General features: G+C 42.1%; 1 protein-coding gene across 1 annotated transcript in view; it reads left to right on the top strand.

Annotated features, from left to right (window-relative positions):
- Nucleotides 1-25,085, top strand: part of apc2 (APC regulator of WNT signaling pathway 2) — a 165,365-nt gene that overhangs the window by 23,010 nt on the left and 117,270 nt on the right. Inside the window, exon 2 of the mRNA XM_072243853.1 lies at nt 22,145-22,235. Coding sequence (XP_072099954.1) covers nt 22,145-22,235 — 91 coding nt within the window. The remainder of the gene's footprint in view (nt 1-22,144; nt 22,236-25,085) is intronic.

The following is a 25,085-nucleotide window of genomic DNA, read 5'->3' as shown; positions in this document are numbered from 1 at the left end:
AGTTCAGGTGACTTATGTACCCTTAGGTCTTTCAGCTTTTTGAGCACCTTCTCCCTTGTAATAGTAACTACACTCACTTCTCTTCCCTCACACCCTTCAACGTCTGGCACACTGCTAGAATCTACCACAGTGAAGACTGATGCAAAATACATATTTAGTTCATCTACCATCTCCTTGTCCCCTATTATTATTTTGCTAGCCTCATTTTAGTGGTCTTATATCCACTCTCATCTCTCTTTTATGTTTTTACATACTTGAAAAAGCTTTTACTATCCACTTTGATAGTATTTGCTAGCTTGCTTTCATATTTCATCTTTTCCCTCCTAATGACTCTTTTAGTTCTCTCTGTAGGGTTTTAAAAGCTTCACAATCCTCTATCTTCCTGCTAATTTTTCCTTTGTTGTTTGCCCTCTCTTTTGCTTTTACATTAGTTTTGACTTTCCTTGTCAGCCACGGTTGTACTATTTTGCCATTTGAGTATTTCTTTGTTTTTGGAATACATTTATACTGCACCTTCCTAATTTTTCCCCGAAACTCATGCCATTGCTATTCTGCTGTCATTCCTGCCAGCATCTCCTTCCAGTTTTGTTTGGCCAACTCTTTTCTCATACCACTGTAATTTGCTTTACTCCACTGAAATACTCCTACATCAGACTTTACTTATTACCTATCAAATTTCAAGTTGAACTCAATCATATTGTGAACTGCCTCCTAGCGGTTCTTTTACCTTAAGGTCCCTAACCACCTCTGGTTCATTACGTAACACCCAATCCAGTATAGCTGATCTCCTAGTAGGCTCAATGACAAACTGCTCTAAAAAGCCAAAGGCATTCAACAAGCTCACTCCCTCGAGATCTGTTACCAGCCTGATTTTCCCAATCTCCCATGACTATCATAACATTGTCCTTTTGACATGCCTTTTCCTCTTACTATTGTAATCTGTGGTGCACATCCCAACTACCACTGGGAGGCCTCTATATATCTGCCATCAGCGTCCTTTAACTCTTGCAGTTTCTTTGCTCTACTCACAAGGATTCAACATCTTCCTACTTATTTGATGCCATTCATTACCAGCAGAGCCATGGCACCCCCTCTGCCTACCTTTCTAACCGTCCGTTACGACGTGTAATCTTGGACATTCAGCTTCCAACTACAACTACCCTTCAGCCACAATTCAGTGATGGCCACAACATCATACCTGACAATCTGTAATAGTGCAACAAGATCATCCACCTTATTTCTTATACTTCATGCATTGAGACATTACACTTTGAGTTCTGTATTTGCAACTCTTTTTGATTCTGCATCCCTACTGCACTGATACTCACCCTGCTGTCTGCAATTTTGTCCTGTCATCTGCCTGCTCTTACTGACAGTCTGACTGCACGCTATCTTTGCTTTTTTACCATCCGTCCTATCCTGAGTCCCTTCACTCCGGTTCCCAACTCCCCCTGCCAAATTAGTTTAAACCCTCCCCAACAGCTCTAACAAACCTGCCCATGAAAATATGGGTCCCCCTTGGGTTCAGGTGCAACCCATCACTTTTGAATAGGTCATACCTCCCCCAGGTAAGATCCCAATGATCCAACAACCTGAAGTCTGCATCACTGTCTAGTACGTGGGAGTGGGAGGGGGCAGTGGCTACTGCACAGGACCTAAAGAAGCTATAGAATATCATTAAATTAGTCAGCTCCATTTTGGGTACGAGCCTTTGTAGTACCCGAGACACCTTCAACAAGTGTGCCTCAGTAAGGTGACCCCCATCACCTCTTCTCATTGTTACCGTCAGGAAGGAGGTACAGAAGCCTGAAGCCACACACATAGCGATTCAGGAATAGCTTCTTCCCCTCTGCCATCCGATTCCTAAATGGACATTGAGCTCATGAACACTACCTCACATTTTAAAAATGTGTATTGTTTCTGCTTTTGCATTATTTTTAATCTATTCAATATACATGCAGATAAATAGATATTTTATTAATCCTGAAGGAAATTAGTGTTACAGTAGCATTACAAGTGTACAGATATACAAATATTAGAAGAGAAGTAAGAAAGAATAAAAATATAAGTTACCTTAAAAATAAGATGTACAAGATTTACAAGTCAAAGATAACAAGATTTACAAGATTTCCAAGTTCACACTGATAAGGTGGTAGTGCAAGAATTACCGTAATATTATACAGTAATGGGTGCACATTCACACCGTCCAGATAAGAAGTGATTGTAGCATTGCACAGGGTGTCCATGGTATCAAGGCGTGGTAAACAAAGCTAAACAGATCTTAAACAGAGCTCTGGTGAACGGAGGTTACTAGCAGTGTGTCAGAAGGGGGTCATCACTTCCCCGGCAATAGGTTGACTATATAGGCTCATTATAGAGCCTAATGGCCGAGGCTAAAAATGACCTCATATGGCTCTTTGGAGCATCACAGTTGTCTTAGTCTGATACTGAAAGTGCTCCTCTGTTCAGCCAAAGTGGGATGCAGAGGCTGAGGAGCATTGTCCGGAATTTCCTTTGTTCTACCACAACCTCCGGTGTGTCCAGTTTGACTCCTATAACAGAGCCAGCCTTTCTAATCAGTTTATTGAGCCTGTTGGCATCACCTGTGTTGATGCCATTGCCCCAGCACACCACCACATAGAAGATGGTACTGGCGACAACAGACTGGTAGAACACGTGAAGGAGAGGCCTGCATACTCCAGAGAACCTCAGTCTCCTCAGGAAGTAGAGGTGACTCTGGTCCTTCTTGTATACAGCCTCTGTGTTGGTGCTCCGCTCAAGTCTGTTGTCCAGGTGCACCCCAATGTACTTGTGGGTCCTCACCTCACCCACGTCCTCACCATCGACAGTAACAGGGAGTAGTACAGGCTTGGTCTTCCTAAAGTCCATCACCATCTTCCTTGTCTTACTGATGTTGAGCTGCAGATGATTCAGCTTGCACCATTTGACAAATTCCTCCACCAGGGCCCTGTATTCATCCTCCTGTCCTCCTTTTATACACCCAACTATTGCTGATTCATCAGAAAATTTCTGCAGATGACATGACTCAGTTTTGCACCTAAAATCCGAGGTATAGGGGTAAACTTACTGTAATTGATGCATTTACTTATTTATTCTTTCCATAGTGTCATGAACTGCTGCTGCTAAGTTAACAAATTTCATGACACATGCCGGTGACAATAAACCTGATTTGGATTCTGAAAATACATTTGATGGGTGTAAAATTGGTTGTACCTTTGCTATAAGTTTTTTTCTTCTTTCACAGTGACAGAATTTAAAATTACCCCGGTTCTATTTTTATCACACCATATAACTAAACCTGCCTAACTGGTCTATCATTTTATAAAATAATAATAACCCTTCATTGATAGATCAGATAACTACAGAGGCCATATTATATATCCAGTAATGTGATCAAAAAGAGGGTAGGATTTATTCAGTAGTGCGTAAATGAATGGTCAATATGCAGCAATTCATTTTTCTCAGTCTTTTAGATTAAAACACATGAATGCATATTAATTCTTACTTTATTATTTCCTGGCTCTATTAATTATGTACAACTGAACACGATTCTGCCAATTTTCCTATTTATATGTCAGTCACGATTCAGTGGACTGCAATCTAAATCTCTGAGTCAAAAAATTGTAGGCACCCGTCTAACATCAAAAACTTAAGCATTAAAATTCAAAGTGACTCTTTACAACGATAGGGTGCTATAATGAGGGAGCTGCCCATTTTATGTGCATGGGGCTTCTACTGACAGGAGAAGGGGCAAAGGCAGGATTACTAGCACCTTAAAAACCAATATTTTTGGGCAAATGAGGCCCGTCAGCTGTGGTTGGCAGCTCACCTAGGAGGAGGAAAACTCTGACCTCAAATCTCCACTGCCTTGTGGCTATATCCACTCACGGGAAGTCTTCAGGAAAAATCCAGAGCTGGAGTCCCTAAGGTTGTCCTACATTGGGTTCAACACTGACTGGCCACTCCTGCAACGCTGCTGGTGGCAAACTGCATTGGTCTCTGCCATTCTATTGGGTTCATCAGATGTGTGGAGAGGGGGAACTTGCTGCATGGGCAACAGCTTGCTCACTATATTGTACGCCCTGGCTTGCGTATTATGTAGACAGCTAGGACACAATATCCATGGTAGGTCCTAACCAATGGAAGCCTCATTAAACTAACTTTCTAACAGTTGTCTGTCTCAAAGGAGAATAGGTGATGATGATCATGATCAGAAGCCTGGGCGGAAGGTATGGATATCCTGAGATGCCCAGTCGTCAAGATCCCCCTCTCAGCCTCACCAGGGTACCCCAAAGAAAAGCTTATGAAGCAATATGTTTGGCTGCAGGAGCTGCTGGAAGGACGTTCAATGACGTCCAGCTGCCTCAGGGGCTCCACGCCGGATTTCTGTCTGGGTTTATTCCCGTAGTCTTCGTCTCTTCCGAGGCTGCCTAACTTGGGGATCTGGTTCACGAGCACCAGGGCGTGTCCACACGCCGGTGGGCCTGCGTGCTATGTGTGCAGGGGCCAGACCTTCTCCCTGTCCTCTATAGTTCAGCCTGAGTCCGAAAGGAGTTCTGTTTCCATGTGTCGCCAGCGAGGAGGCACTACACGAGGCACTACACGAGGCTTGCTGTTGGCGAGTCTATGTACTGGCTGGGAAAGACTTACACATTCAGCTCTCCTTTTCGCGAGACTGCTAGCCATAGGAATAGCCATCATCTCTTCTATCATGTTGATGAGAGATTTGTAATAAGTTACAGAGGACGATTTTAATTTAGATAGTCACATAGTTTAGGGTGATGGGATAATCTTATCTTCCTCTTCCTCGTAATCTAGGTAGCTACTTGGTCCTGATAAAGGGTCTTGGCCGAAATGTTGGCTCTTTGTTCCTGGACCTGCTGAGTTCCTCCAGCATTTTGTTTGTGTTATTCTGGACTTCCAGCATCTGCAGACTCTCTTGTGTTACTTAATTAGGGAATTTTCATAACCTAAATTATGTCTTTATTGAGGAAGTGCTCAAAATCTAGGCCACCTAGTGTGACTGGATATCCCTTAATCTAGTCTTTTTCAATATTTTTATTAATTACTTGCATAGACAAATACAAAACACATTATGATATTGTGGAAACAGAAACAAGATTGAAATGCCCCGTAACTATGTATAGTAAATTAACCATAATATTGAAAAGGAATATTTTATTCTGATCTAAAGCAAAATCAAAACCCCATAACAAAACAAAAAAGAGAGAAAAAAACAGCTGTTTGGTTAAAAGAAAAGAAAAAAAATCTGACCTATAGTTGTAAATTCAAACATATAATAGCCATCATCATTGCTGAATAAGTCAAAAATTGTGAAAGTAGTTCCAAAAAAGGTCCCTATAATGTCAAAAAATCTTGTCTAAGTATAGAAATAGAACACGTAATCTTCTCTAGATTTAAACATGACACAACATCAGTCAACCAATGGACATGAGTAGGCGGAGCAGCATCTTTCCATTTGAACAACAAAACTCTTCTGGCTAAAAGAGAAATAAAAGCCAAAAAATGCAAATCATTCAGTTTAAGAGTAAAATCATTTCCTCCAACAATGCCAAACAAGGCAGTCAGAGGGTTGGGTTTAAAGTTTACTTTAAAAAGCTCCGAGAAAGTTTGAAATACTTCTTTCCAAAATTTATCAAGCCGCGGGCAGGACCAAAACATATGAATTAAAGAGGCCTCTTCGACATTACACCTATTACAGTATGGAGAAAAATCTGAGTAAAAATGAGAGAGCTTATCTTTAGTCATATAGGCTCTATGAACCACTTTAAATTGTAAAAGAGAGTGACGTGCACATAACGAAGAGGTGTGAACAAGTTTAAAAATTTCATTCCAAGTATCCTCATCAATTGAAATCTGTAGGTCTTTTTCCCAGAGGTTTTTAATTTTGTCTAACGGAATGTTTCTCATTGCCAACAACTTACTATAAATATTAGAAATAGATCCATTATGAAAAGGTTTCAAAGTAAAAATTGTATCAATTAAATTCTTATCTGGACATTTCGGAAATGTATGAGATTGAGAATGCAAGAAGTCTCTAATTTGTAAATATCTAAAAAAGTGAGCTTTACGAGATTATATATGCTACCTTACGTTTTGGTTATACTACGTTAATCGTGAAGACTGTCCTGTTTGGGTTTCTTCAGAAGTTAATTCTATTAATAAATTTTCTATTACTTCTCTTCATGGTTCTTCAATTCCTCTATCCTTAAGTAATTTAACTGATAATTATGTAGTTAAACATTCTTTGAGGATTCGGTTACAACTTAGAAAATTCTTTGGGTTATTTGTTTTTCACTCTCTAGTCCCATTTTTTCTAATTATTTTTTAAAACTCTCTTTGACTGATGTAGTTTTTAAAGAGTGGAATAGACTAGGCATTAAATGTTTGCAGGATCTGTTTGTTGGAGATAATCTTTCCTCATTTGATCCCCTAATCTAGTCAATCACTTCATTAAGGCTATCAATGAAAGAATGCTAATAATCTATAGAAATGAAATAAACATTTCTGGCATCTTCCCCCTTCCTTTCCAGTCCTGAAGAAGGGTCTTGTCTTGAAGGCCAACAATTTATTCCTTTCCACAGATGCTGAGTTCCTCTAGTATGCTCTCTTCCTTTGGTACAAGGACCCTACAAATGTATTGTACAAAATGTTGTGTTGAAGTTGTATAAGATGTTGATGAGGCCTAATCTGGAGTATTGTGTGCAGTTTTAGTCACCTACCTACAAGAAAAATGTAAATAAGATTGAAAGAGTACAGAGAAAATTTATAATGATGTTGCTGGGACTGGAGGATTTGAGTTAAAAGGAAAGATTGAATAGGTTAGAACTTTATTCATTGGAATGTAGAAGATTGAGGGAACATTTGATAGAGGTATACAAATTATGACGGGTCTTGATAGGGTAAATGCAAGCGGGCTTTTTCCACTGAGCTTGGGTGAGACTGCAACTAGAGGTCATGGGTTACAAGTGAAAAGAGAAAAGCATTAAGGGGAACATGAGGGGAAACTTCTTCATTTAGAGGGTGGTGAGAGTATGGAATGAGCTGCCAGCAGAAGTGGAGGATGCAATTTGGATTTCAATGATTAAGAGAGGTTTGGATATGTACATGGATGAGTGGGTTATGGCCTGGGTGCAGGTTGATAGGAGCAGGCATTTTAAAATGGTTCAGCATGGACAGGAGGTGCTGACGGGTCTGTTTTTATGGAGTAGTTTTCTATGACTCTATGTGGGTCATTGCCTGTTGTAAAGAACCCAAACGCAGGACACTGACACGGAGGTGGAGTAATCTAAAGAGTGTTTTTATTAACAGTTGCAGGGAAGGCTGGGCAGCGAGGATTAGGCAGAGGAAAGTCGAGGAGTGAGTGAGGCTTGACCGGGGATTGAACCCGGGTCGCTACGGTGGGAACGCGGCGTTTAACCACCGAGCCAACGGAGCGAGTAGGCGGGTGGCGGAACGAGGCACAGCAGGGATGCAGACCAGGGTGCGAGCGAGGCTTGAGGAGTGGCAAACAGCGCAGAAACAAAACTTAGAATACACAACTCTAAGCAGACGGGAGACAGGGTTAACACAGGCAAGCAGCGCGGAAACAAAGCTTAGAATACACAATTCTAAGCAGACGGGAGACAGGGTTAACACAGGCAAACAGCGCGGAAAAGTTTAGAATACACAATTCTAAGCGGCCGAGAGACAGGATTAACACAAGCAAACAGCGCAGAACCAAAACTTAGAATACACAATTCTAAGCAGACGGGAGACAGGGTTAACACCGGCAAACAGCGTGGAAACAAAGCTTAGAATACACAATTCTAAGCAGCCTAGAATGTGAACAACAACACTGGCTGAAGCAACGATCTGGCCACGAGTGGCTGCAAAGCCGGGGTATTTATGCTGCAGGTTTAGATGAGAATCAAGTGCCGCAATCAAGGAGCCTGGGAGAACACGGGGAAAAGGGGAATAGGAGAATATGAGGAATTAACGGTCGGGACCGTGACATTGCTCCATCTACCTCTGCCATTATTAACGGTCGGGACCGTGACATTACTCCATCTACCTCTGCCGTTATAGAAACATAGAAAATAGGTGCAGGAGTAGGCCATTCGGCCCTTCGAGCCTGCACCGCCATTCAGTATGATCATGGCTGATCATCCAACTCAGAACCCTGTACCTGCCTTCTCTCCATACCCCCCGATCCCTTTAGCCACAAGGGCCATATCTAACTCCCTCTTAAATATAGCCAATGAACTGGCCTCAACTGTTTCCTGTGGCAGAGAATTCCACAGATTCACCACTCTCTGTGTGAAGAAGTTTTTCCTCATCTTGGTCCTAAAAGGTGTCCCATTTATCTTTAAACTGTGACCCTTCGTTCTGGACTTTCCCAACATCAGGAACAACCTTCCTGCATCTAGCCTGTCCAATCCCTTTAGAATTTTATACGTTTCAATAAGATCCCCCTTCAATCTTCTAAATTCCAGCTAGTGTAAGCCTAGTCGATCCAGTCTTTCATCATATAAAAGTCCTGCCATCCCAGGAATCAATCTGGTGAACCTTCTTTGTACTCCCTCTATGGCAAGAATGTCTTTCCTCAGATTAGGGGACCAAAACTGAACACAATATTATAGGTGAGGTCTCACCAACGCCTTGTACAACTGCAGTAGTACCTCCTTGCTCTTGTACTCAAATCCTCTTGCTATGAATGCCAGCATATCATTCGCCTTTTTCACCGCCTGCTGTACCTGCATGCCCACTTTCAATGACTGGTGTACAATGACACCCAGGTCTTGTTGCACCTCCCCTTTTCCTAATCGGCCACCATTCAGATAATAATCTGTTTTTCTGTTTTTGCCACCAAAGTGGATAATCTCACATTTATCCACATTAAATTGCATCTGCCATGAATTTGCTCACTCACCAAACCTATCCAAGTCACTCTGCATCCGCTTAGCATCCTCCTCACAGCTAACACTGCTGCCCAGCTTCGTGTCATCTGCAAACTTGGAGATGCTGCATTTAATTCCCTCGTCTAAGTCATTAATATATACTGTAAACAACTGGGGTCCCAGCACTGAGCCTTGCGGTACCCCACTAGTCACTGCCTGCCATTTTGAAAAGGTCCCATTTATTCCCACTGTTTGCTTCCTGTCTGCCAACCAATTCTCTGTTCACATCAATACCATACCCCTAATACCATGTGCTTTAAGTTTGCACACTAATCTCCTGTGTGGGACCTTGTCAAAAGCCTTTTGAAAATCCAAATATACCACATCCACTGGTTCTCCCCTATCCACTCTACTAGTTACATCCTCAAAAAATTCTATGAGATTCGTCAGACATGATTTTCCTTTCACAAATCCATGCTGAATTTGTCCGATGATTTCACCGCTTTCCAAATGTGCTGTTATCACATCTTTGATAACTGACTCTAGCATTTTCCCCACCATCGATGTCAGTCTTACCGGTCTATAATTCCCTGGTTTCTCTCTCCCTCCTTTTTTAAAAAGCAGGGTTACATTAGCCACCCTCCAGTCCTCAGGAACTAGTCCAGAATCTAAAGAGTTTTGAAAAATTATCACTAATGCATCCACTATTTCTTGGGCTACTTCCTTAAGCACTCTGGGATGCAGACCATCTGGCCCTGGGGATTTATCTGCCTTTAATCCCTTCAATTTACCTAACACCACTTCCCTGCTAACATGTATTTCCCTCAGTTCCTCCATCTCACTGGACCCTCTGTCCCCTACTATTTCCGGAAGATTATTTATGTCCTCCTTAGTGAAGACAGAACCAAAGTAGTTATTCGATTGGTCTGCCATGTCCTTGTTCCCCATGATCAATTCACCTGATTCTGACTGTAAGGGACCTACATTTGTCTTAACCAATCTTTTTCTTTTCACATATCTATAAAAGCTTTTACAGTCAGTTTTTATGTTCCCTGCCAGTTTTCTCTCTTAATCTTTTTTCCCCTTCCTAATTAAGCCCTTTGCCCTCCTCTTCTGGACTCTGAATTTCTCCCAGTCCTCAGGTGTGCTGCTTTTTCTGGCTAATTTGTATGCTTCTTCTTTGGAATTGATACTATCCTTAATTTCCCTTGTCAGCCACGGGTGCACTACCTTCTCTGGTTTATTCTTTTGCCAAACTAGAGTAAACAATTGTTGTAGTTCATCCATGCGATCTTTAAATGCTTGAGATTGCATATCCACTGTCAACCCTTTAAGTATCACTTGCCAGTCTATCTTAGCTAATTCACGTCTCATACCTTCAAAGTTACCCTTCTTTAAGTTCAGAACCTTTGTTTCTGAATTAACTATGTCACTCTCCATCTTAATGAAGAATTCCACCATATTGTGGTCACTCTTACCCAAGGGGCCTCTCACAACAAGATTGCTAATTAACCCTTCCTCATTGCTCAATACTCAGTCTAGAATGGCCTGCTCTCTAGTTGGTTCCTGGACATGTTGGTTCAGAAAACCATCCCGCATACATTCCAAGAAATCCTCTTCCTCAGCACCCTTACCAATTTGGTTCACCCAATCTATATGTAGATTGAAGTCACCCATTATAACTGCTGTTCCTTTATTGCACGCATTTCTAATTTCCTGTTTATGTTGGTTGACTAAGTACCAAAGTAATGGGATCATAAACACAAAGCATTCCGCAGAGGCAGAAATCTTGAGCAACATACCTGAAATGTTGGAGGAACTCAGCAGGTCAAGCAACATCTATGTCAGGGAATAAACAGTTGACTATTTGGGCTGAGAATGGACTGGGACTGGAAAGGAAGGGGGCAGAAGCCAGAATATATGTAGGGAGAGGGGAAGGAGCACAAACCAGCCAGATGGGACCAGGTGAGGGGGAAGTTGAGTGGGTGGGGCAGAGGGGATGAAGTAAGAAGCTGGGTGGTGATTGGTGGAAGAGGTAAAGGAGAAGGAATCTTATAGGAGATGACAGTGGACCACAGAAGAAAGAAAAAAAGGAGGGGAAGCAGAGGGAGATGATGGGCAGGTGAGGAGAACAGAAGAGATGAGAGGGGAATCAGAATGGGAAAAGTAAAAAGAGAGTAGACAGGGGAGAAGATATTACTAGAAGTTAGAGAAATCAAAGTTCATGGCATCAGTTTGGAGGTTATCCAGATGGAATATGAGATGTAATTCCTCCAACCTGAGTTTGGCTTCACCATGACAGTAGAGGAGGCCATGGACAAGCATGTCAGAATGGAAATGGGAAGTCGAACTGAATGTGCGGTCACCAGGAGATTTTGTGGTGGATAGAGTGGTGCTCGACAAATCAGTCCGCAATCTGTGTCAATTGCCTCAACCTGCGATGCCTTCTTGCATCGCTGTACCTCCATTCTAATCACAGACTGACCCGAGTCTGATAAATTGCTTCCAGCACCGCTCACTGTGGAGAAAAGCTACTATAAAAGCGCCAGTCCCTCATTCAAGTGAATTGGTATTACTGGAACTATTTTGAAGATTAATATGATTAACTTTGAGTAGAGTCTTCCATGAAACAAAAAAACCCAAAGAATGAATAATAGTAACATCAGAGCCCCGAAGCCCCTCTTCCCCTCCCCCACACAAGCAACAGCAGAAGCATTGACCTTCCCCTTCCCCCCACTGGCACCGGCAGAAGCATCGCCCCCACCCCACCATGCAAACAATTGCAAAAGCCCCCAAGGAGACCTTGATCTAGAGTCCCCCAGAAACTACAGTCCATAACCCAGCACTCTGGTATATCCAGACAGGCTCCGTCTCACCAGCAAGGGAGAGAGAAATCATTCCTGTGAAAACGAGCGTGGGGGACCGGCAGCTCACTGTTCTGATGTTACAGTCTTCTGCGTTCATGCAGTTCATCACTGGATTGAACTGGTTTATTATCACCACATGTCCTGAGATACAGTGAAAATCTTTTTTTAAAAAGTTTTGCCATCCACAGAGATCATGCCATACGTAATTAAATAGAGGTAGTAAAAAAGAAAATCAGGAAGAGCGGGATCTCCTGGTAGCCACCCATTTCAATTCTACTTCCTATTCCCATTCCATGGCCTCCTCCACTGCCGCAATGGGGTCATGCTCAGGTTGGAGGAGCAACACCTTATATTCCATCTCGATAGCTTCCAACCTGATGCTATGAATATTGATTTCTTGAACTTCTGGTAATTGACCACCCCTCCCCCTTCACCAATCTGCATTCCTGTTTTCCTCTCTCACTTTCTGTCCTTACTTGCCTATCACCTCCCTCTGGTGCTTCTCCTCCTTCCCTTTCTTCCATGGTCTTCTACCCTCTCCTATCAGATTCCACCTTCTCCAGCCCTTTATCTCTTTCACCAATTGACTTCCCAGCTTTTCACTTCACCATGTCCCCCTCTCCTGGCTTCACCTATCACCTGTCATCTTGCACTTCTTCGTCTCCTCCCCCACCTTCTTATTCTGACTTCTCATCTTTCTTTCCAGCCCTGATGAAGGATCTCAGCCCAAGGTGTCGACTGTTAACTCTTTTCCATAGATGCTGCCCAGCCTGCTGAGTTCCTCCAGCATTTTGTGTGTGTTACTCACTGAATGTTATTGATTTCAGTTGTCAACACAATTATGCCTTCAGTCACTTTTCAAAGGTAAAATTCCCTTAATCTTGATTGTAAGATTTCCCACTGCTAAGGATAATTATCTTCAAAGAAAATGAATTAATTATGGTAATTAGAATGATGATGCTGAATGCATTTGAATTATGGCCTGTAAGCTAAAAATCCAATTAACTCATTAACCCATAATTGGTCTCAGATAGACAAAAATTTATATAACATAGCACAAATGATGATTTCTGATCGGTGGACCAAAGTAGGCCGTTCAGCCATTGTGCCCATGACAACTCACGAACACACATTCTTATTAGTCATTGCCCTTGTTTTTAAACATTGCTTTATAAAATGTCTCTATTTTTGGTAGTTATCCAAGTCTACCCTTACAGATAGGAGGACCCTGGGGGATAATAGGGATAGAACTCGAAGCTACATTATACTGAACTGTGAATCCTATGCTATAACATAACTTAAGATAATGAAGACCATAAGACATAAGATATAGGAGCAGAATTAGGCCACTTAACCCATTGAGTCTGCTTTGCTATTTCATCATATAGAACATAGAACATAGAAGAATACATCACAAGAACAGGCCATTTAACCCACAATGTTGTGCTGAACCAGCTAAAAAGCAAATCATAAATATCAAAACACTTATCCCTCCTACCTATGCCATGTCCATATCTCACCATTTCCCTTACATCCATGTGCCTATCCAAGCTCCTCTTAAAAGCCTCTAATATATTTGCCTCTTCCACCATACCAAGCATCCACTATTCGCTGAGCATGTCGACTTAATTTCCATAGATACTACCTGACCTGCTGAGCTCCTCCAGCATATTGTGTGTGATGCATTGTTACACCCCGTTCAGATTCATTCAAGCACTGTCCAGAGTAACACACACAAAATGCTGGAGGAACTCAGCAGGTCAAGCAACATCTCTGGAAGGGAATAAAGGGTCGATGTTTCAGGCTGAGACCTTTCATCAGAACTGGAAAAGAAGGGGAAAGAAACTAGAATAAGAAGGTGGCAGGCAGGGATGGAGTAGAAGCTGGTGATGATGGGTGAAACCAGGTGAGGGGAAGGTGGGTGGGTGGAGGAGTGGGGTTGGAGTGAGAAGCTGGAAGATGATAGGTGAAAGAGGTAAAGGGCTGAAGAAGAAAAAATTTGATAGGAGAGGACAGTGGACTTTGGGAGTAAGGGAAGGATGAAGGTCACCAGAGGGAAGTGATGGAGAATGAGGAGAAGAGATGAAAACGAGTAAGAGAGCCAGAATGGGAATGTTCATGCCTTCTGGGCCAGTTGAGATTATGGCCCTTTCCCAAGACTATGAAACAGAGAAATCTTGGCCAGAAACAACTTCTTTATTCTGGACTAGTTCCTCCAATCCTCAGGAACTAGTCCAGAATCTAACGAGTTTTGAAAAATAATCACTAATGCATCCACTATTTCTTGGGCTACTTCCTTAAGCGCTCTAGGATGCAGACCATCTGGCCCTGGGGATTTATCTGCCTTCAATCCCTGTTAGGTAAATTGAAGGGATTGAAGGCAGATAAATCCCCAGGGCCAGATGGTCTGCATCCTAGAGCGCTTAAGGAAGTAGCCCAAGAAATAGTGGATGCATTAGTGATAATTTTTCAAAACTCGTTAGATTCTGGACTAGTTCCTGAGGATTGGAGGGTGGCTAATGTAACCCCACTTTTTAAAAAAGGAGGGAGAGAGAAACCGGGGAATTATAGACCGGTTAGCCTAACGTCGGTGGTGGGGAAACTGCTGGAGTCAGTTATCAAAGATGTGATAACAGCACATTTGGAAAGCGGTGAAATCATCGGACAAAGTCAGCCTGGATTTGTGAAGGGAAAATCATGTCTGACGAATCTCATTGAATTTTTTGAGGATGTAACTAGTAGAGTGGATAGGGGAGAACCAGTGGATGTGGTATATTTGGATTTTCAAAAGGCTTTTGACAAGGTCCCACACAGGAGATTAGTGTGCAAACTTAAAGCACATGGTATTGGCGGTAAAGTATTGATGTGGATGGAGAATTGGTTAGCAGACAAGAAGCAAAGAGTGGGAATAAACGGGACCTTTTCAGAATGGCAGGCGGTGACTAGTGGGGTACCGCAAGGCTCAGTGCTGGGACCCCAGTTGTTTACAATATATATTAATGACTTGGATGAGGGAATTAAATGCAGCATCTCCAAGTTTGCAGATGACACGAAGCTGGGTGGCAGTGTTAGCTGTGAGGAGGATGCTAAGAGGATGCAGAGTGACTTGGATAGGTTGGGTGAGTGGGCAAATTCATGGCAGATGCAATTTAATGTGGATAAATGTGAAGTTATCCACTTTGGTGGCAAAAACAGAAAAACAGATTATTATCTGAATGGTGGCCGATTAGGAAAAGGGGAGGTGCAACAAGACCTGGGTGTCATTGTACACCAGTCATTGAAAGTGGGCATGCAGGTACAGCAGGCGGTGAAAAAGGCGAATGATATGCTGGCATTCATAGCAAGAGGATTTGAGTACAAGAGCAAGGAGGTACTACTGCAGTTGTACAAGGCGTTGGTGAGACCTCACCTATAATATTGTGTTCAGTTTTGGTCCCCTAATCTGAGGAAAGACATCCTTGCCATAGAGGGAGTACAAAGAAGGTTCACCAGATTGATTCCTGGGATGGCAGGACTTTCATATGAAGAAAGACTGGATGAACTGGGCTTGTACTCATTGGAATTTAGAAGGTTGAGGGGGGATCTGATTGAAACGTATAAAATCCTAAAGGGATTGGACAGGCTAGATGCAGGAAGATTGTTCCCGATGTTGGGGAAGTCCAGAACAAGGGGTCAGAGTTTGAGGATAAAGGGGAAGCCTTTTAGGACCGAGATTAGGAAAAACTTCTTCACACAGAGAGTGGTGAATCTGTGGAATTCTCTGCCACAGGAAACAGTTGAGGCCAGTTCATTGGCTATATTTAAGAGGGAGTTAGATATGGCCCTTGTGGCTACGGGGATCAGGGGGTATGGAGGGAAGGCTGGGGCGGGGTTCTGAGTTGGATGATCAGCCATGATCATAATAAATGGTGGTGCAGGCTTGAAGGGCCGAATGGCCTACTCCTGCACCTATGTTTCTATGTTTCTATGTTTATGTAGAGTCAACCTGTAACCACTTTGCGCTTGATGTGCGCTGTGCAATGATCAAAATAATTGATAGCTGAGGCAATGGTCTTTAAGCAACTCAGCTGACTAATACTGTAAAGCAAGAAAGATGATAGGCTCTGCCAGAACATTCGGGATATTGAGTAATTAACAGCAGTTTCCATAACTATAGAAAGTTAAAATGAACTTTCGGCTCATTATATTGCTCAGACACTAATGATAAAGCATTAAAGGGTAAAGATTTTTTATCCCACTTTGGATACTGGAACATAAAGTCAATTGTTTTTACAAATATAAAGGTAATTAGGAAATATACAAGAAAGTAGCATTAAGGGGAAAGATCACCCAGATCCTATTGAATGGCTAAGCAGACACAAGAGCCAAATGACCTACTTGTTCTTCTAGTTCTTATGTTCTTAAATCTAAGCTGAGGTTCTAGCACAAGACTGTGAACAGTTTTGAGCCCCTTATCTAGGAAAGGATGTACTGGCATTGAAGGTCCAGAGGAGCTTTATGAACATTATCTTGGGACTGAAAGGGTTAGCATATGAGGAAGATTTGATGGCTCTGGGCCTGTGCTTGTGGGAGTTTAGAAGAATGAGGGAGGGATCTCATTGAAACCTACCAAATATTGATAGAGTGGAAGTGGAGAGGATGTTTTCAATAGTAGTAGAGTCTAGGGCCAAGGGCACAGCCTCAGAAAAGAAATCTGTCCCTTTGGAACAGAGATGAGCAGAAATTTATTTAGCCAGACGGTGGTGAATCTGTGGAATTCACTGTCACGGATGTCTGTGGAGGCCAAATCATTGGGTATACTTAAAACAGGGTTTGATAGACTCTTGATTAGTAAGGGTGTCAAAGGTTAACACCCCACGATCACATGGGTTTTGTCTTTGGGCTCTGGTTTCCTCCCACATTCCAAAGATGCATGAGTTAGGGTTAGTAAGTTGTGAGAATGCTATGTTGGGACTGGAAGGACGGCAACACTTGTGGGCTGCCCCCTGCACATATTGGTTAATGATACGAACAATGCATTTCACTGGATATTTTGATGTTTTGATGTACAGTACTTGTGTCAAATGTAGCTAATCTTTTATCTCTATAAAATATGGACTTGCTTTACCACAGTGTAAACGCTACTGAATGAGGGCAAGAGACAATAAAGTGCAAGTTCATAGAAAGTTAGATTGCAGGGTCAAGAGTCCATCTTATGTATAAAATATCAATTCGGGAGTCTGATAATAGTGGGGGTAGAAGCTGTCCTCGATCCTGCTGGTACGTCTTTTGTACCTTCTGCCCAATGGGATTTCATTTAATGCTCCGCCACACTTGTTTCAGCCAGCAAGACGCAAAAGCTGAAGTGAGAGGATGTTTTGGTGCAATAACGTTTACCCCAGAACATTGAGATCAGCCGTATATTGAAAACTTCCATTTGAAAGTGAGTGCAGAGTATAATTAGAGCACTCTGAAAGACTGTTGGGACTCAGCAGTCCGTTATCTAGCACTCAGGGATTCTCACACGAGAAGTAAACCAGTTTCAAGTGTTATAAAGTGGCCTGCCATTGTGGATCAGTCAAGAACTGAAAAAGGATGCTAAAATCAGAAAGAAACACTTAAGCCTGTCTTGGTTCAGGAAGGGATTTGCCTTGCTCTCCATTCCAGAGCCAGTTGAAATCTATCACTAAATGATAGGACAAAGCGTAGACAAACAAATAGATTAGATTAGATTAGATTATGAGGACACTCAGTCCTCGTTTATTGTCATTTAGAAATGCATGCATTAAAAATGATACAATGTTCCTCCAGTATGATATCACAAGAATCATCGGACAAACCAAGACTAAAACTGACAAAACCACATAATTATAACATATAGTTACAACAGTGCAAAGCAATACCCTAATTTGATAAAGAGCGGACCATGGGCATGGTAAATAAAGTCTCAAAGTCCTGATAGCCTCATCATCTCACGCAGATGGTAGAAGGGAGAAACTCTCCCTACCATGAACCTCCAAGCGCCGCAAACTTGCCGATGCAGCACCACTGGAAGCACCTGACTGCAGCAGACTCTGAGTCCGTCCGAAAACTTCGAGCCTCCGACCAGCCCTCCGACATAGCCTCTCCGAGCACCATCCTCTGCCGAGCGCTTCGACCCCGCCCCGGCTGCTGAGCAACAAGCAAAGCCGAGGACTCGGGGCCTTCCCCTCCAGAGATTTCGGACCACACAGTAGCAGCAGCAGCAGCGAAGCAGGCATTTCAGAAGTTTCAGCAGATGTTCCTCTGTGCTCTCACGTCTGTCTCCATCAAATCAGAATTGTGCACGGCACCCTACTTGACAAATAACAGACGTCACCACCGGAGTGGCCGCTGCGAGCTTTGTCACGCCACCATCTTCTCCTCTCCAATAGTGTTGGATTGCCTCTTTATGACGGATAGCTGATCAAAAGAGGCTGTCTATCATCCTCGCATATGACCCTTAAAAGAAATGAAATCATAGATATATCTCTATGATTTGATTTCTTTTTAAGGATTATATGTGCTGAAGAATCTCAACATATTAAAATACGAGTATATATTAAGGATTGGTTAATGAATAATGATAGGAATAAATAGACCAATCTTGGGATGTAAGGCTGTGACTTGTGAAATGGTATAAGGATCAGGTTTGGGCTCCTGGTTGTTCAAAGTCTACATCAGTAATTTAGATGAAGGGGTCAAGTGTAATATATCCAAATTTGCTGATTATTCTAAGCTATTGGGTAGTGAAGATTGTAGGGAAGATGTAGAATGGCCTCAAGGAGATATAGACAGTGTTAGGGCAGGGGTTCCCAACTTGGGGCCCATAGACCCCTTGCTTGATGGCATTAGTCCATGGCATAAAAAAGATTGGGAACCCCTGGGTTAGGACATAGCAGATGGAATGTTAAGTGTGAAATTATCCACTATGGTAAAAAATATAGAGGTGGCGAACTTGTTAAATCTTGAACTGTTGGTCATTGTGTTCAAGTGGGCTTCAATATCCTTGTATATGTATCACTGAAAGTTAATGATTGAGTACAGCAAGCAAATGCAAATGACACTTTGGCCTTTACTGTAAGAAAGTTTGAATACAAAGGGAAACACATCTCAATGAAGTTATATCGAGCCCTAGTGAGGCTGTGGCTGGAATATTGTGTACAGGTCTGGTCTCAATATCTAAGGATAGATAAGGAAGTGCAATTAACATCATGGAGATGGTGTTTTGTCCAAAACTACTAAGCAAACTGGACCTATGTTCTCTTGAGTTTAGAAAAAAGAGGAATGAGCTCATTGACAATTCTTACAATACTTCATAAGATAAATTCAAGGATGTTTCTTCTGGTAGGAATTTGTGGAACCACTTGAAATAGGGGATTGGCTATTCATCAGGAGAAATGAGAGGGCAAAGAGGATGAATGGTTTGACAGGACTGGGGATGAAAGGTTGAAGGGAAAACTGCTTTATTAGGGCTAATTAGTTGGTAGACATCACAATTATACTCCAAGTCCAAAGCCACTAATGATTCTTTTCAGAATCTTCTGTACTTATTTTAAGTATCCACACCCCTAGCATTTTGCTTTGATTCATAGATTTGTAGAGGATATTGAGCTTTTTATTGAGGATATTGGTTTTATTCCTGAATCTCTCTGCTTGCTCAAATGATTTTCATTTGGAAAGAAAAGTGCCCAAAGTCTACATTTTCACTAAGCCTTCAATCTTCCCTCATAATCTTTCATTTTCCATAGGTCATCATTATATGTTGTTGATGGGCACATTTCGATCATTACAGCACAGACGCAGGTCCTCTGGCCTATCTAGTCCATGCTGAACTATTACCTTGCCTTGTCCCATTGACTTGTACCTCAGACATCCCGCCTTTCCCGGAAGTTCCGGGAGTCTCCCACATATTAATAGTGGCTTCCTGATGCCCGCAAATTATATACAATGTCCTGGAAATCAACTTTTCTGAGAGCGAGTAAGCGAGAGCGACCACGAGAGAGAGAAAGAGAGTGCGCGCGCCATGGGAGAGTGTTCCAAAAAAAGAAAATATAAAACGTACATTGCCCCAGACTACACTAAAGTGTAACCCTGCTTAATAGCGGTCAAAAATAATGACAGTGTTGCTCGCTGCACTATTTGCAACAGTAGTTTTTCTATTGCCCATGGTGGGTTAAGACTGTAAAAGACATGTTCAGATGAGTTTAACAGGTGTCATTTGTTCATTAGCATAGCTAACGTTATTTAAACTAGCTGGCTAGCTGCTCAGGAGCTACTCTATTGCAGACATCCCACCTCTCCCGGAAGTTCTGGGAGTCTCCCGCAAATTGACGATGCTACCTCCCTGAAATGAGTTTTTGCAGGGTGGGATGTCTGGTACCTGGACCATAGCCCTCTTCTGGGCACCTCTAGGCACACCTCTGTATAAAAGATACTACACAATATAGTTTAATTTGACATCTACAGGTACAGTCACACTTAATTTTCTTCTATTAAATCAAACACTGTCTTGGATAATTATCAACTGGAGTCTGTTTACTTCAGAGATTTCCAGAATCTCACTCCTTAATAAAGGTTTTTAAACTTAAAAGCAGACTGCTTTGATCCTGCAGTCTGTGTTTAAGATTAAAGTCCTTTTATTGATCGTTATGCATGAGTTAAATATTTCTACTAGACAGTGTGCAGGACAGTCAAACCAACACAGTGCAAATTATTTTAAGTCTGGCTGTGAAATGACAGGTCTCCAGGTAAAGCTGGGATTTCTTAGCATTCCATTTTATTCTCCCAATTCATTGAATGAAAAGTGATACTGGATGAAGATTAAACATGTTAGGCTAAAAAGCACCCCCAACCCCTTCCTGTAAAGCACCAGAAAACACAAATGCCAGAATGCTTCAAAGGTTGGCTCTATTTCACTGGCGTTGCAGTTGAGGACGGCTTCACTGTTAGCCGATGCCAGCGTGATGCAGCATTTTTGGGATTTTATTAATGCGTTGCATCAAAGTTCTGAAATTGCACATTTAGCCTTTTGGGTGTTGCCTAGCCTCTGGTCGCTGTTGGCTGCTGCTTCTGGTCTGCCGATTGGAAAGGAACAGGACATAGGCTTGAGTGCAGATGCATCTTGTTCTGACACAGCAACCTGAGTCACTGCAGAACAGAGGACCATCTGCAGAGCAGTTAATAGAAGCCAAATGTGGAAAGGTTTTCCATTTAAGTGTCTTTGGCTTTTAAGTAGAGATGTAAAAGTGCAGCCGGGCAGCTGCTGTGTACACGTGCGGTGGCTGATGTCACAAAGCTCTCCTTTCTGGGGTGGTTCTTACTGCTTGCATTTATTGGACTCTCAGTTGTAACGCTGTGGAATTAAACCAGGCACCGAGCCTGTCATTTGACCTCTCCAATATACGCAGCACTGTGCTTTTGAAGAATCGTTCGCATTCACAGATACAGAGGCCAGGTGCAGGAGCAGAATTTTTAACAACAAATAGAGGGAAAGCATCATCTTCTGAAGTGTTCACAAGAAGGGAATTCCTGGAGAAAATTTGATGGATATGTTAATATTGTGTTTGGAATTTTCTGCTAACAACACCGACTGGTGCTTTATGAAATGTATAGTTTAATCTCTGGAGTTAAAAACACAGGTTGAAAGTCCATGACAAATTATACCGGATTATTTCTGCGGCTGAAATTGAATGCTTCGACTTTGCTTTATGCTAGATTTAAGAGAAATGGCTTGTTTCATTACTTCAGCTTGGCAGGTGCCCACTCCGCTATGCAGTGCCTCTGTAGCAGAGGATGGATTTAGTATTGATTTGTTGCCACGGCAATGATGTATGGCATATTTTGTAGTGGACGGAAAATGAAGTAAAGGATTACAGGATCAATACGAGGACAGTTACATTTGCAAGGGCACATCGCTTTATTACAGTTGTTGTTTTTGTACTGAGTCACGGGGCATAACATGAAAATAACCCAATGCAGGCACTTGACGTCCTGGCCATTCATCAGTGAAGACAAGGAGACCACTGGGGCAGCCCTGATTTGCGCGTGTCTGCATCATGTATCTGTGCTCCAATTATTACTGCTATCCAATACTGGGTATTAAAGATAGAAGAGTTTGATGCCACAGGGTGTGGCGAGTAGTTCACCGTCGGCATTTTCAAATTTGGCAGGAGTTGAAAAAGATGAAAGTAAAAGTGACGCGTGAAAGCTGTCACATCAGTATGGGACCTTGCTGAAAGCTTCTTCCATTGTGCACTCTGCTGGCGTGTGCTTCATTTGTGTGCGTGTGTCGCTGTGTTATGCACCCGTTACAGCAAGATGATAGGTATATTCATTACACTCAATTATCTACTCCAGGAAATGCTGAAGCATCTTCAGACCAAGCTGGAGCAAGAGGCTAGCAACTTGGCTTCTACTGGAAGGACTGAAATTCTGGACCAGCTGAAAGGTAGGATGCTCTCTCTTACTTCAATATGCACCACTGAGGCTAGAAATCTGTAGAAATATTTACATAGCACCTTTCGCCTGTTTCACTTTCAGTCACTGGGATATCCTTGAAGTGAAGTTATCTTTGCTTATTTTCAGCTAATCTATTTAATATACAAAATTGTCTAAACACATTGCAACCCAAAATGGTGCATTCACAATGGGCTGGCGAAATAGCCTTTTTCCATGTCATCATTCCGTCTGCTTTCAGAGTTGAAATTCAAAGGTGCTGTTATGTTATTTGGAGGAAAAGCAAGTGAATTAAACCTGGTGTCTTGGCCAATATTTTCTGTCACTCATTCTTTGTTTTTTTTTGTTTCGTGGTTGTCTGTGAAGGGTAAGAATTTCAGGTTGTGTGTTGTATACATTCTCTGATATTAAATTGAATCATTGAACCATAGAATCATTCAACTAACATCACTGAAAGCTGAGTCCTAATGAAGGGTTTCAGCCAAAAATATTGACTGTTTAATTCCTCTCCATAGACGCTTCCTTACCAGCTGAGTTCCTCCAGTACTGTACATGTGTAACTCTGGATTTCCAGCATCTGCAGAACTTTGGTGCTTATCCCTGTTCTTTATCACATTGCTCTGCGAGGGAGTTTGCTGTGTACAAATTGGCTGTGTGTTTCCTGTATTAGTCATAGTCATAGTCATACTTTATTGATCCCGGGGGAAATTGGTTTTCGTTACAGTTGCACCATAAATAATTAAATAAATAGTTAAATAGTAATATGTAAATTATGCCAGGAAATAAGTCCAAGACCAGCCTATTGGCTCAGAGTGTCTGACCCTCCAAGGGCGGAGTTGTAAAGTTTGATGGCCACAGGCAGGAATGACTTCCTATGACGCTCTGTGTTGCATCTCGGTGGAATGAGTCTCTGGCTGAATGTACTCCTGTGCCCAACCAGAACATTATGTAGTGGATGGGAGACATTGTCCAAGATGGCATGCAACTTGGACAGGATCCTCTTTTCAGACACCACCGTCAGAGAGTCCAGTTCCATCCCCACATCACTGGCCTTACGCATGAGTTCATTGATTACTGCAAAGATGAATGTACTTCAAGAGCAGCTCAGTGACTCTAAAGTGAAGTAGGTGCTAGGTGCTATGTAAATACTTGTTCTTCTGGTATAACAATTCACTTCAGATACTTGTCCTTGGTTTAAATCACGTTAAAGTAATTCCATTAACTGCACTGTCGTTACAGCCTAACTTGTTCAGACAATGATTCTAACAGAATGAGGATCCTTATTCTTAATGTGAATCAAGTCAGATTCTTCCTGGTGACCTTTTCTGAGGTTCTCCCTATAGTGACTGAAATGTCAGCAAATCCAAGGTTCTTACACATGCACTGCAAATGCAAAGGAAGAGATCTAAACCTGATCCTGCGATTGCTGCCAGCCATTTTCTGGTATCAATCTGTCATTGGACAATTGATATATCCCAGTAGTGGAGTGCCATCGCTTTGAGATTGACCTGAATCTATCTTGGGGGAATGGCTCTTGGATCCCGTGGCTGATTAGAGTTGGCACATGGTCAGTGATCCCATTGATTTCCAAGGAGCTGAAAAACTAAGAAGGCAAGTTCCTTCTTGAAAATATTCAAAGTTTAAGTTATTTAATTAATTAAAGTGTTTTTGTTTGTTTTATTTTAGCAGTCTACGTTAGCAATGTTATGTATTCAATTTTAATAGATTTTAAGAGTTTTTGAATGACAGAAATATTTTTAGTCCCTAATGACTTTGACAGCCAGCAAAGCTGAGTCCATGGTTTCAGAAACGCTTCAGGAAAACTGCAATTATCTGTCACTTAGAACCTCATAGTTGATCACCAGAGTAATTTGGCTTCTAAGATTTATGTCCTGCACTCAGTTCAGGAAAGCTTGGGCAATGGTTGAATACAGACAATGGCTGTATCAATGAAATTTGGGCTATTATTGCAGTCCCTTACTCATTAATGGGAACGTCATTGTGTTCCTATCATTCAAGATTTGAACTATTGGCTTCCTTCATGGAGATTGTGCACAATTGATTCCTCTGTGAGAAAGACCATTGACTAAACTCGTTCTATAACTGCACAATGTGCTTGATTGAGCTGATACCTCACTCACTTTGTTTGGTAAATGGTATCTCTGCAAAAGACTACACGGCCATCTGCTTTCCGTGTATATTAGTTGTCAGGAAGACTTGCATTTATCTAGCATCCCTCACAACTTCAGGACATCCAAAGTGCTTTGCTTTGTATTTTGAAGCACGCATGGATGTGCTGTTGACATGGTGGTAGGTGAGTAATGAAAAAAGTGCAGGTGAGTATAAGCCAGATGGACTATCACTATCAGGCCTGTTGAAAAGAGACCAAAGAACTCAGATTCGGATTTCACTGTATGTTTTGATGTACATGTGTTACACAAGTGAATCTGACTCTGAGTACAGACTAAGGGAGGCTTTCTCCTGATAGTGGCATACCAAATTCAACACCTACACTGCAGTTCACATCTGGACTGTTCAGTCCCATAGTTTTATACAAAGGTATAGACTCCTGTGAAAAATCAATCCCTGTGTGTCTCTCAATACTCGTGTAACCCCCTCACTGGGCTCGTTTACAAATTCGGCTAGTGAGCTACCTTTTGCTAACTGCCATATCACTCAGTAGTGAGATGACCACCTTTCATAAACATAAATGTCTACGGTTGGTAAGATTTCGGGTTCAACCAAACAGGAGTGCCGTGATGTTCCGATTAAAGAAACCTCAATTTGAGCGAATGCTGTGCAAGTACTGCCCATACACAATTATCGGCCAGCAAAAAATAAC

This window comes from Mobula birostris, chromosome 26 (assembly GCF_030028105.1).
Source record: "Mobula birostris isolate sMobBir1 chromosome 26, sMobBir1.hap1, whole genome shotgun sequence".
NCBI classification, from domain to species: domain Eukaryota; kingdom Metazoa; phylum Chordata; class Chondrichthyes; order Myliobatiformes; family Myliobatidae; genus Mobula; species Mobula birostris.
Note: the sequence above shows the minus strand (reverse complement) of the source record. Positions and strands in the feature narration are given on the sequence as shown.